The sequence below is a fragment of the Rhincodon typus genome, chromosome 4, assembly GCF_021869965.1.
Source record: "Rhincodon typus isolate 14 chromosome 4, sRhiTyp1.1, whole genome shotgun sequence".
In the NCBI taxonomy this organism is placed as follows: Eukaryota; Metazoa; Chordata; class Chondrichthyes; order Orectolobiformes; family Rhincodontidae; genus Rhincodon; species Rhincodon typus.
Window position 1 is genome coordinate 11,806,374 of NC_063335.1, and position 11,877 is coordinate 11,818,250.

Below are 11,877 nucleotides of genomic sequence, written 5' to 3' on the forward strand. Positions count from 1 at the left end.
TGATGCTGCTTGGCCTGCTGTGTTCATCCAGCCCTGCACCTTGTTGTCTCGGATTCTCCAGCATCTGCAGTTCCTACTATCTCTCATATTTATATGCTTTTTGGGTTAACCACGATATGCTAAACGCTTCATCTTTTTTGTGACTCTGCCAGTTGCCCTCTAAAAGGCATCATAATCCAACTCTAGGAATTTCTTACCTCCATTGGGACAGGATCTAAGCCAGCACAATTTTCATTACATTTGTCGTAGACTAGTCGTAACTTCCGGAAGAGCACAGAGAGCTGTCGAAGGTGCTCTTGCAGTTTCCCCTGCCTATCCTGATGGGTGGCAGTGTGATATGATACACCATTTGGCAACTGAAATGCAGATAGCATAAATTGAGAGATTTTTGTATTAAAAAAATAAATTGTATCTGTAGCAATCTATTAACAGATCCTTGCAACTAACCAAAACCACCATTTAATATTATGACAGAAATCACTGGGTGTTGAGTTATTTGTTGACTGGTATTTTTCTTAAGTTTGCTGACACCGGGACTTACATTCAGATTAAGCAGAATGCACTTTAGTCGTAAGGTTTGCAAGATCAGCATGCAAACAAAAAGCACATTGCTGAAGAATGAACAGGATGCTTTATTTAGCTGAACTGCGGGAAGGAGGAAAATTTACAATAATCTAAGTACAGTGACAATATTACATCTTTTCCTGACAGGTTAGACCTGCCAGATTTAACTCAACACTTTAAAAGCAAAAAACTATTTGCATTCAAACAGTGGGGAGAAAATTGACAATGGGTATCTTGATGGAGGGTAGAGATGACCAGGAAAAGTCGATGACATTAAGAAACACAAAAACAGTTAGTCAGAGACTAAAGTGATGACCACACTAATAAAAAAAGTTATTTTGCTAGACTGAGGTGTCAACAAGGTCCCACTCCATCTCCAGAAACCCTGACAGTTACATGCCTGACTTGGGGGACAGGATAGGCACAATTACAATATGACGTCCATTGCCATATACAAAATCCCTTCTTCCATTACATACAGGCAAAAAGTACAGTCGTCAAAAATCAGAAACAAATGGGTCAGTCAGCTGCATTTCTCCATATTCAGATTATTTTTTGGTCAATTTCTTGAAATGTCTCCTCTCAGGTTACAGATCCTCCTTGCAGTGGTAATGGTTTCTTCACCATTTTCTCTAACAGAAGCTGTCATTTTTGAGCAACACATTGACATGGATGAGTTGGACTGAAGGGTCTGTTTTCGTGCTGTTTGACTCTATGACTTTTTCTATTTAACAATTATCTGTATCAGCTTCTCTAATCTTTCCAGATAGCTTAAGCCCCTCATCCTTGACACTATTAGAGTAAATATCCTCTGCACTCTTTCCAGTAGTGTAGTTCCCAGATCGACACACTTCTTTCAGCTTGGTCTTAACCAATGACTTCTGAAGATTCAATGTAACTTCCTTGCTTCTGTAATCTATACTCCATGCATTAAGCGAAAGGTCTCACATATTTATTTTCTCTTAAAACAGCCATTGCAACTTTTCAAGTGATGTAAAACTATACACTTTGCACATGTTTTTTTTCTACAGCTAAAATTATATAATTTGATTCATTTTCTCCTTTTTCCTGTTAAAGTGCATCAGCTTACATTTCTTTGCGGTAAATACCAGCAGCTATGAATCTACCCATTTCAATCACCTCTGCATACTTCCTGCCAGTCTGAAAGGCAGTTAACTTACTCTCAGCAACTTAGGATGCATCTCATATGGACCAAATTTTTTTTATTCTAAGTATTGTTAGTCACAGTATTTAATTACATCAATCTAATTCTACTTTATCTCACTTGTTTACTCATTCTATGTACATGGTACTTAATGAAGACAGATGCAAATTATTATTTTAGTGTCTCAGTCACGTGTTTCCAAAAGTTTCCTCGCTAGAATGCGCAAGCACCAAAGGTTAACTTCTGTTCCATCCTAGTGGCGCCAATCTGAACCGTCCTCTCACGTTATAAGCCTTGGAACAGCTGTTACAGCACCACTTTGTCTAACCAGTAAGGCCCCTTACCAGCACCACTGAATGGAAGCTGATCTACATGTCAAACTTTAATCTAATTAGTTTGTCTAGCACTTTGTCCCTAGTGTCCCTACTTTAAATTCCACCCTCCCCTTTGTTCCCTGATTTCTGTCACTGACATAAATTGAATGTCTTCTACCACAAAGACAGACACAAATTATTTGTTCAAAGTCCCTACCACTTTAAAGGATAAAGGGTAAAACAATCACTTTGCTTTTTATACTTCTAAAAATTCTTACTGTCTATTTTTTTCTATCATGCTAGGTTCAGAAGGAACTACACCAGGCTAGCAGGAAGGTAAATGGAATGCTGGCCTTTATTACAAGCATAATAGAGTATAAGAATATGGAAAACTTTCTAGAATTGGGCAGAGATTTGATGAGATCACATCTAGACTACTGTATACAGTTTTGGTCTCCATATTGAAAAGAAGATCTCCTTGTATTGGAGGTAGTACAGTGAAGGTTCACTAAATTGGTTGCTGGCTCTCAAATGATGACAGACTAAGTAAATTAAGTTTATATTCGCTGAAGTTTAGGAGAATGAAAGAATATATCATTGAAAAATACTATATACTGACAGGATGGCTGCAGCAAACAGATGTTATTTCCCTTAGCTAGGGAATCCATGACACGAAGGCTCAGTTGCACAAAAGGGAATAATCTTTGAGCACTTAATACATTAAAAGCCCATTTGTGAATCTTCTCTATTTGAGGATGCCTGACATTAACTGTGTTTATATCAAAGAAACAAATTCTTGGTCTCTTAGGGAATGCAAGGGTACGGTTGCAGGTGCTAAACTGGACTGGAGGTACATGATCATGTATGATTGTATGAATAATAAACTGGGGCTATATGGTCTACTCCTGGTCTTATTTCTTAAGTTCTTGGTTAATTTCTTCTACATTTTTCTCATCCTTTGCTGGTTTCTAAAATTTTCTCAATCCTTTCGTCTACCACTAAGCTTTGCAACATTGAGTGCCTTTTGTTTCAATTTAATATCATGCCTAATTTCTTTATTGACCATTGATGGTTCATTTTTCTAGCAGCCTTTTTTCTAAGTGGAATAAATCTTTGAGAATTATGAAGAATCTCCTACAACGTATGCCACTGCTTATCTACCGTTTGACTTTTTAACCGTCTCCTGTGCATTTTAGCCAAATGGCTCCATGCCTTTGTGACTGCCTTCATTAAGGTTAATACACCAGCTTTAAGTCCCAAGTATCTGATACCCAACAGAATGTGAAAGTCTATCTTCTACACTTAAAATTCACAGAAATTAAGACACAGATAACCTGCTACGGTCAGATCATCATAGAATCCCTACAGTATGGAAACAGGCCCTTTGGCCCAACAAGGCTACACTGCCCCTCAGAGCATTCCAGCCAGACCCATCCCCCATAAGCCACCTAATCTACATATCCCTGAACACTACGGGCAATTTAGCATGGCCAATCCACTTAGCTCGCACATCTTTGGACTGTGGGAGGAAACTGGAGCACCCAGAGGAAACCCATGCAGACACAGGGAGAATGTGCAAACTCCACACAGTCGCCCGAGGGTGGAATCAAACCTGGGTCCCTGGCGCTGTGAGGCAGCAGTGCTAACCACTGAGCCACTGTGCCGCGCTTAAGGTGGTGACAAAAGTACTGGGAACTCAACAGAGCAGATGTCCAGCCCTTTATCTTGTAGATATTAAACACGCATTTGTGTTTCTATTTGGTGGAGTTGGAGGAGGATTGCGGGGTGGTGAGGGGTGCAATGACTAAAACGTCTGGCTTCTCTCCAGCCAAAGCACATTTGCAAATGGAAGAAACAGAGTGTTGGTACTATACTGCAAATTGGAAAAACTGACATTTATTTCACAGCTACTGTACTGCATCACACAAAAAATGTTGCAACAACAGAATCTGCTGCTGCAGCAATTCTTCATCCATAGATCAGGACAGCTTATAAGCCACAGCACATTTGATTTGTCAAGTTTCCAATTCTGGATTCAGCAGTACCACAGTCTAATTAATCAGTAAGTAAATGCTAGTCAATGAAAAAAGTAACTGGAATAAGATAGAAGAGATTGTTCCTTTTGAATCATTTTTGAGTTGGCACCAGCAATTTTCAGAGCAAGAGAACTTTTAAAATATTCAGAAAATAAAATATTCCAAAAACGTAAACAGAAAAAAAATCATGACCTAGAAGGAAATACCCGCTCTGAAAGACATAAGTGTTTCATTTGGAAGTACCTGTCAAACTTGTGGGAGTTTTTAAAGCATACATAGGGAGTAAATTCACTTCTCACATTAACTTATTTACTCCCTTATTTGTAAAACCAGGAATTACACACTGAATTATATTTATATCACCGCCTGTAAAATGTAACATGTCAATTGTTGAACCAGTCACTTCAAGATATTGTTAGTTCCATCACAAAGCCCAAAATGCTGTTCCCTTCCCTTGCTGCTGCCATTTTGATAATGTCTCCAATTTGAATCTACCCGGACATGAAGTAACTGCATACATGAATAACAAGTCTCTCTAAATGTAGTACTTTGTACTTAATCAACTACTGGAAACTGGTCACACAACAAGCATGTTTTAGAGTTAGATGCTCATCCACAAATTGAAATTCGAACAATTTGTACAAGAGTTGTAACATAGCAGGAGGTCATCTGGCCGGTGCTCGTTCACTGACCAAAACCATCCAAACCATCTCATTCCTTTTGATTCTTTTTCAAATATTAATCCAATTCATTTTTAAGTTGAAGTTATGGCTTTAAAGCAACCTGCGGTGTCATATTCAAAGTGGAAATTATTCACTGTGGGAAAAGACATCTTTTAATTTTCCTTTCAATTCTTCTACAATGAATACTATTATCATTGACTACCAGACAATCGGCAGTGATTCAGAATTCTAGCTCCATTCACAGTAGCTGTGTTGCAATGACAACACAGGTAAAAGGCACACACTGACCTGCATGTTCCTTAGAAGCTGGAAGATCTCCATGGTTCTCGAGACAATGTCTTGCACCGTCTCTTGGCCAATTCGGCAAAGGGAAGCTGTGTTAACTTCACGGCCAGCCTGGGCCTGGGGTCCAGAAAATGCTCCAGGCATCCCGGCACCAGGCACTGGGGGTGTTGCCATGACTCCCTTTCTTCTAACACGTCAATGTTATTAAAATGCTAGCAGAAAGAATTTTGCACAAACAAGACACCATGAGTATTTCAAGGGATGACAATTTAGTAAAGAAATTAAGAATACTATGTGCTTGCATTGCACAAAACCTGCATACGACGTTAATTAATAAAGCATAAAATCTTGATTTTGATATCTGACAGTGTAATTATAACAAAATTGTAAAATACGCAGGAGGTGCTAATGATGGCATTAGCCAATAGAGAAACATTATTTGTAACAATACCAAGAATACAGAGCATGTTGTTGCATCACAAAACCACACCTTGAGGCTCATCATCCACATGCACAATGCTATTTCATTTCCATTTGTTAATCTCACAAGCAAAATTTGCAGCTTCTCCATGTGTGCCATAGTCTACAATTTCTACCCCAATGAACTGCAAATGTGGGTATTTGATGACATAAACGTTTGTTAGTGAACAAAATAAGAACTTAAACAATTCAGATGGTAAAAGAAACAGAATTTACTCAGAAGTAAATGGTCTTACAGCAGCTGTACCTTTTGGTTAAAAACAAAACTAATGGTAGGTTTTATTTTCAAGGTAATGCCTGTCACAGTTAGGGATACAGGCCAAACACACAAAAGCAGCCACTCACTACTAAACCACATTTTATCTCTACGGAACTGCTTTGTCTCCATAATTTTTGTACCCTTGGTTTACAAAGCCGATTCCTCAAATTTAAAACTACTTCAACTAGCATCTACTGCTCTTTGTGGGAGATTGTCCTATACTTCTAGCAGCCTTGTTTTGAATAAATGTTTCCTAATTTCTCTTTTGAATGGCTTGGGTCTGATTATAGATATTTCAAATCAACTAATTCAAACATGTCATGACATACCTCTGGGGCAGATGGAACTTTAACACGGACTTCCCTGACCCAGAAATACAGATACTACCACTGCACAAGATCACTGTAGCTCTGATTACAAGATTATATCACTTGCTCTAGGCTCCACCCACCAGCAGCTAGTCTGTCTCTATCTCAATCTTAAAACCATCTATCAAATGATAATTTAAATCTTACATTAATTACCAGTTAAATTGATGTAACCTCAGCTCAATCTATTCTTGAGTTCAGCTAATATTCTGGTAAATTTGTGCTGCACATGTTCCCAGGTTAATTCATCCTTTCTGACATACAGTGCCCAGAAATCTACATAGCACTTCAGCTAAGGCCTAACCGGAGGGTTTTGTATACCTGTAGCTAAAATTTCCTCTGGTGGAATTTTTGATCATTCTTTGCATCTTCAATAACATAGCGATTTGTATACTTGAAATCCTTTTGGGATTGCCGCTGTTCTAGCTTTACACCAATTAAGTAATACAAGGACACAAGAAACAGATGCAGGAGCAGACCATAAACGCTAAAATAAAGCAAAGAACTGAGGATGCTGGAGATCTGAGACAAGCACAAATAGAAATTACTGGAGAAACTCAGCAGGTCTGGCAGCATCTATGGAGAGAGATATCTAGTTAATGTTTCAAGTCCAACGTCTGAAGAAGTTCTGAAGGGTCACTGGACTCAAAATGTTAACTCTTTCTCTCTCCACAGATGCTGCCAGGCCATAAACCTTGTTGAGCTTGCTCCATCATTAATATGATCATGACTATCAAGACCTTTCAGAATTGTGCACATTTCAATGAGATTGTTTCTCATTCTTCTAGATCCCACAGAACACAGACGCAATTTGCATTGCCTCATCATTGGGCAAACACCACACTCTGGGGACAAATTTATTGAATCTTCACTGTATTACCTCCAGTGCAAGTATATCTTTGCTTAAGCGAGGAGACCAAAATTGTATAAGGTTTTACTGAGACCACATCTGGAATACTACGTGTAATTGTAGCAAGATTTTCTTATTCCTGATACTCAGATCTTTCCTTTTGATCCAAAATGGACAACCTCACAATTAAATGCAATGAAATACATCAGTAACAACCTAGTTTTACCCACTAAAATAATCAATCTCAATGCAATTTTGTGCTCCCACTTTACCAAACATGATTAACAGCAAAGCTAGATGCATAGCTCTTCATTATGACCAATGCAAAAACAATATATACATGTGCACAACTCTTGTTGTCAAACAGATTGTGCACAGTCTGCATTGAAACCCATCAAGTGTGATGGATTTGTTCACAGAATCATAGAAACATACAGCAGAAAAGGATGCTATTTGACTAACAAGATCTCTATGGATTCTTTGAAAAGAGCAGTTGTGTGTAGTCAGGCATCCCCACTTTGGCCCGTAACCCTCTAAACTTACTAATTCTCAGATAATCGTTCATCTTCCTTTTAAAATGATTTAAGAAATTACTTCCATCCCCTTTCACCAAATCAATTGTTATAATCCACTTGACCATTCTGCACGTTAGCTGTGGCACATCTTTTAAAAATACTGTTTTTCTTCAAAAACACTTCAGGCAATTTCTAAAGCAAATTTCTTCATCAGGCTATTGTAAATTTTCACTTGATCTCCCCTTTCAGAAGTTAACAATTACAATGAGCAGATTACCAGAAATTATGGGAACCCCCTGGATGTCTTCAGTCACTCAATTAGATCAACTATAGTACCATCACAGTTTACAACCTTGAAGACGTTATTAGAATTAATATATATTGACAATTTAAAGAGCTCAAAGCAGCAGGGGAACCAGAATTAGCACCATGGCAGTACAATAACAAAATAAAAAAATTCCATTAGATTAGCTTTCTCAATGTTCTGCTACAGGGTAAGAAAATAAATTTTAAACAGTTACTTTTTCCTGGCAGATTAATAGCAATATGCGCTAGACAAAGTCTTTTACTCTTAAACCCTCTTGCAGACTGCTTCACTGATGTTCAATACCTTCCTTTTCATTTGGTAAAAGTGATGAACAATGTAGACTTGAAATAAAAAATTCAAGGCAGAATCTTAAAACTTGAAACAATCAACTTCCAACAATGTGGCCAATGACGATCAACTCTTGCGCATTGTAACTACCAACTAGAGTTGCTGCTTTTCCATCTGACTGCTGCTACATTAAGTAGTAGTTTTCCCACAAATCAGTATCAGTAACAATGAAACCATATTTTTTCTCTAAACCAACACTTGATTCTATTAACTAACTCCTTGCTTCCAATTGTAGCCTGGTCCTATTCAGCCTCAAAAGTCTTGCTCAACTTTGAGTCAAGCTATTGACCTCACATCACATTTGATAACAAGATCTTCTATCTTATTCGCCACTTATGCTTCTAGCTCATTCCTCTGCCAGTGAAAGTTTTACTGATCTTTAGTAATCAGAGATTGACTCTTAATATATTTTCTTTTCGACACTGCCCAGCTCTCAAATATTACCAAGTGTAGAATTCAGGCATCAAATTTTGTACTGTGCATCCACTATCTTTGCTCAGCTTCACTGATTCCTTGTGCCTCAAGAAACTTCAAGATGTATTTTGAAATCTATAAAATGTATCTTGTGCTTCCCCAGACATAATACACCCGTTTCTCCAACTCCAGATTATTTTTCATTAATGACACCCGTACCTAGTTTTTCACATCAACTTATGAAGGGTTAATCACTTAATCAGGAGAGACGATGGCGTCGTGATAATAGGCTCGCAATCCAGAGGCCCAGGCTAATGCCTCCGGAGCCTGGATTCAAGTTCCAGCATTGAATTTAAGTTCTACCGGCTACAATCAATAAATTCAACTTGATTTCTGTCATTGAAAGTGAGAAAAATCTGGAATTAAAAGTTAATTTCACGGTTACCATTACTGGAACAATCATTATTTGTCATAAAAACTGATCTAGCTCACTAACATTCTTTAGTATTCTGACCTGGTCTGTCCCTTATGTGACTCGAGACTCAACATTAACTGCCCTCTAGCACTATTGAGGATGGACAAGAAAAGCTGTACTGGCCTTGCTTGTGACACTCACATTCCATGCAGAGATTAAAGCATTTTCCCTTCCTTTTGGATTTTCTTCCAAAACTATTTTGTCCATTTAATCTCTCGCCTTCAAAACCTAAGAAAAAACTTTAATCCCTTCCTTTAATTTTTGTTTAGCCATCTCTGCCTCACTTAAAAAAGATGCTAAAGGGAATTGACAAAGTAAACATAGAAAGGATGTTTCCTTTTGTTGGGCAATCTATAATGAGAGGTCATAATTTTAGGATTAGGTGTAGCAGATTTAAAACAGACATGCGGAGAAATTCCTTTTCTGAAAGAGAGTTGTGATCTGTTGAACTCATTACCCCAGAGTATGGTTGGTGCAAGGACAGACTGGATTTGACTTATTATTGTCACAGGTACCGAGATACAGTGAAAAATATTTCTTTGTATGCTATCCAGACAAATCATACCTTATATAATTATATCAGGGTAAAAGAACAGAATGCAGTGTATAGTGTTACAGTTACAGAGAAGACGCAGAGAAAGATCAACTCTGTACTCTCAGGAGTTTACAAGAATGATAGGGGATATAATTGAAACTTGCAAAATTCTTATTAGGATTGGGTGGCATGGTGTCTCAGTGGTTAGCACTGCTTCCGCACAATGCTAGGGACCCAGGTTCAATTCCACCCTCAGGCGACCGTGTGCACGGAGTTTGTACATTCTCCGTGTCTGCGTGGGTTTCCTCCAGGTGCTCCGGTTTCCTCCCACAGTCCAAAGATGTGCAGGTTAGGTGAATTGGCCATGCTAAATTGCCCGTAGTGTTCAGCGATGGGTCTGGGTAGGATGCGCTGAGGTTCGGTGTGGATTTGTTGGGCCGAAGGACCTGTTTCCACACTGTAGGGATTCCATGATGATAATATACGAGAGGTCCATTCACAAGCCTGGTAAGATGGGGAAGAAGCTGTCCTTCAATTTGGTACATGTTTTCAAACTTTTGTATCTTTTACCCAATGGAAGAAGGTGGAAGAATATATAAGCAGGGTGGGGGAAGTCTTTGATTATGTTGGCTTCTTTCCCGTAGCAATGGGAAGTATAGACAGAGTAAATTTGAGGAGATAGACAGATTTTTTAATTAGGAACACATTGAAGGGTTACAGGAAACGGGCAGAAAGTGGAGTTGAAGCTGAAATGAAATCAGCAATGATTGCATTGAATGGTGGAATAGGTTGAGGGACCGAAATACCTACTCCTGCTCCTAATTCTCATGTTATGTAAACTATTCCAATAAAATATTCCAATGTAAACATTATATGAACTACAAAAACTAATACTAACCTTTGTGTTTTAATTCTGACTGTCCATTCACTCAAATAAACAGCAACATCTCCTCTCAGGTAAAAAAGCTTCCAATATAAAACTAAATGGTTTCAGTTTTCCACATGTACCTATTTCTAGGTAACTTAAATTGGTCTGTGGTATGCTGAGAAGCAAGTCACTGTTTTATAAAGTTTAATTAATGTGTAGTCTGAGAAATAACACAAGAGAGAGATTTCAGAGCCTCAAAAGAAAAGGTAGGAGACAGCAGATGCCAAGCACATACTTGCATTAGATATGCTCTGTATAGAGGACAAACAACAGGCATTCCTCAAAGGGTTTATCATTGCCTGAGAAACTGGGTCAGATGCACACAGCTACAATTCCTTCAAGCCATCAACACTTAAAACGGTGTCATTGGCAACATAGTTAATAATAATATAAATGAATAGGCCTTTTAGAAGACAATGTAGACAGTTTAGCTCTGATGTAAACTCAATTCTCAAAAGATTGTTTTGTGAGGTGTGTGTGTGTGTGTGTGTGGGTGGGGGGGGGGGGGGGGCGAAGAGGACAGAGGAGCGAAGAAGGGTATAGGAAAAAAAAAGTTAATTTCATATTCAAGTAAAATCAACACAACCATTCTCTTGTTTGTTTATGTGACAGAGTGGTAAATGCTGAAAGTATATATGGTCGCATGTGAATACCTGGCCTGAGCTCTATAGCCTGACGGAACACAGTGAAGACCCTCAGCTCAATGGAGTGAGCTCTCACCAGGTCATCATAGTGCAAGGGGAACACTGACTGTCGTTTTCATTGGGAGGACCGTTTAAAGTAAAATCAAACATCAGCAGGTTGATGCCAACCGAATTACCGTCCCTTGACAAATGCTTCCTAAACACACGGACCCACTTCTTTCACAACACTCACAAATTGTGAAACTTTTCAATAAGAAATAAGGCTGGTGGCTGTCTGAACGTCAATGCTTTCCAGCCACGAAAGTGCGCAGAACGCCGGCCGCGACTTGAACAGGCACAGCTGCTTCGATCTCTAAACACCGTGTCAATGCTGAAACGTTATTCATCTCAATACTCACAACCCAACCTCATCTCAGATTCCCAATCCAGAGAAAGGAGCCAGGAACACGGCTCATTGACACTCAGTCCACCGGGGGGCTCATGAACGAAACTGCAACCTGCGCCTGCGCACCGCTCCCGGCCGCCCGAAACCGCGTCTGCGCACTGCTGCCGGCCGGCCGCCCGGAACCGCGTCTCCGCACTGCTCCCGGCCGCCCGGAACCGCGTCTGCGCACTGCTCCCGGCCGCCCGGAACCGCGTCTCCGCACTGCTGCCGGCCGCCCGGAACCGCGTCTGCGCACTGCTCCCGGCCGCCCGGAACCGCGTCT

The 11,877-nt window shown here is 39.5% G+C and overlaps 2 protein-coding genes across 6 annotated transcripts in view; both read right to left on the bottom strand.

Moving 5' to 3' along the window:
- med30 (mediator complex subunit 30) overlaps positions 1-11,865 on the bottom strand; it is a 35,034-nt gene extending 23,169 nt beyond the window's left edge. The window contains exons 1-3 of one of the 5 annotated variants that reach the window (XM_020513986.2): positions 11,569-11,865; positions 5,051-5,259; positions 198-356 (exon numbers count right to left, since the gene is read on the bottom strand). In XM_020513986.2, coding sequence (XP_020369575.1) covers positions 198-356; positions 5,051-5,221 — 330 coding nt within the window. In that variant the 5' untranslated portion in view covers positions 5,222-5,259; positions 11,569-11,865. The remainder of the gene's footprint in view (positions 1-197; positions 357-5,050; positions 5,260-11,568) is intronic. The other 4 variants (XM_048595824.1, XM_020513988.2, XM_020513987.2 and 1 more) reach the window with 4 other exon arrangements.
- LOC109921245 (zinc transporter 8-like) overlaps positions 11,558-11,877 on the bottom strand; it is a 71,281-nt gene continuing 70,961 nt past the window's right edge. Inside the window, exon 9 of the mRNA XM_048595646.1 lies at positions 11,558-11,849. Coding sequence (XP_048451603.1) covers positions 11,558-11,849 — 292 coding nt within the window. The remainder of the gene's footprint in view (positions 11,850-11,877) is intronic.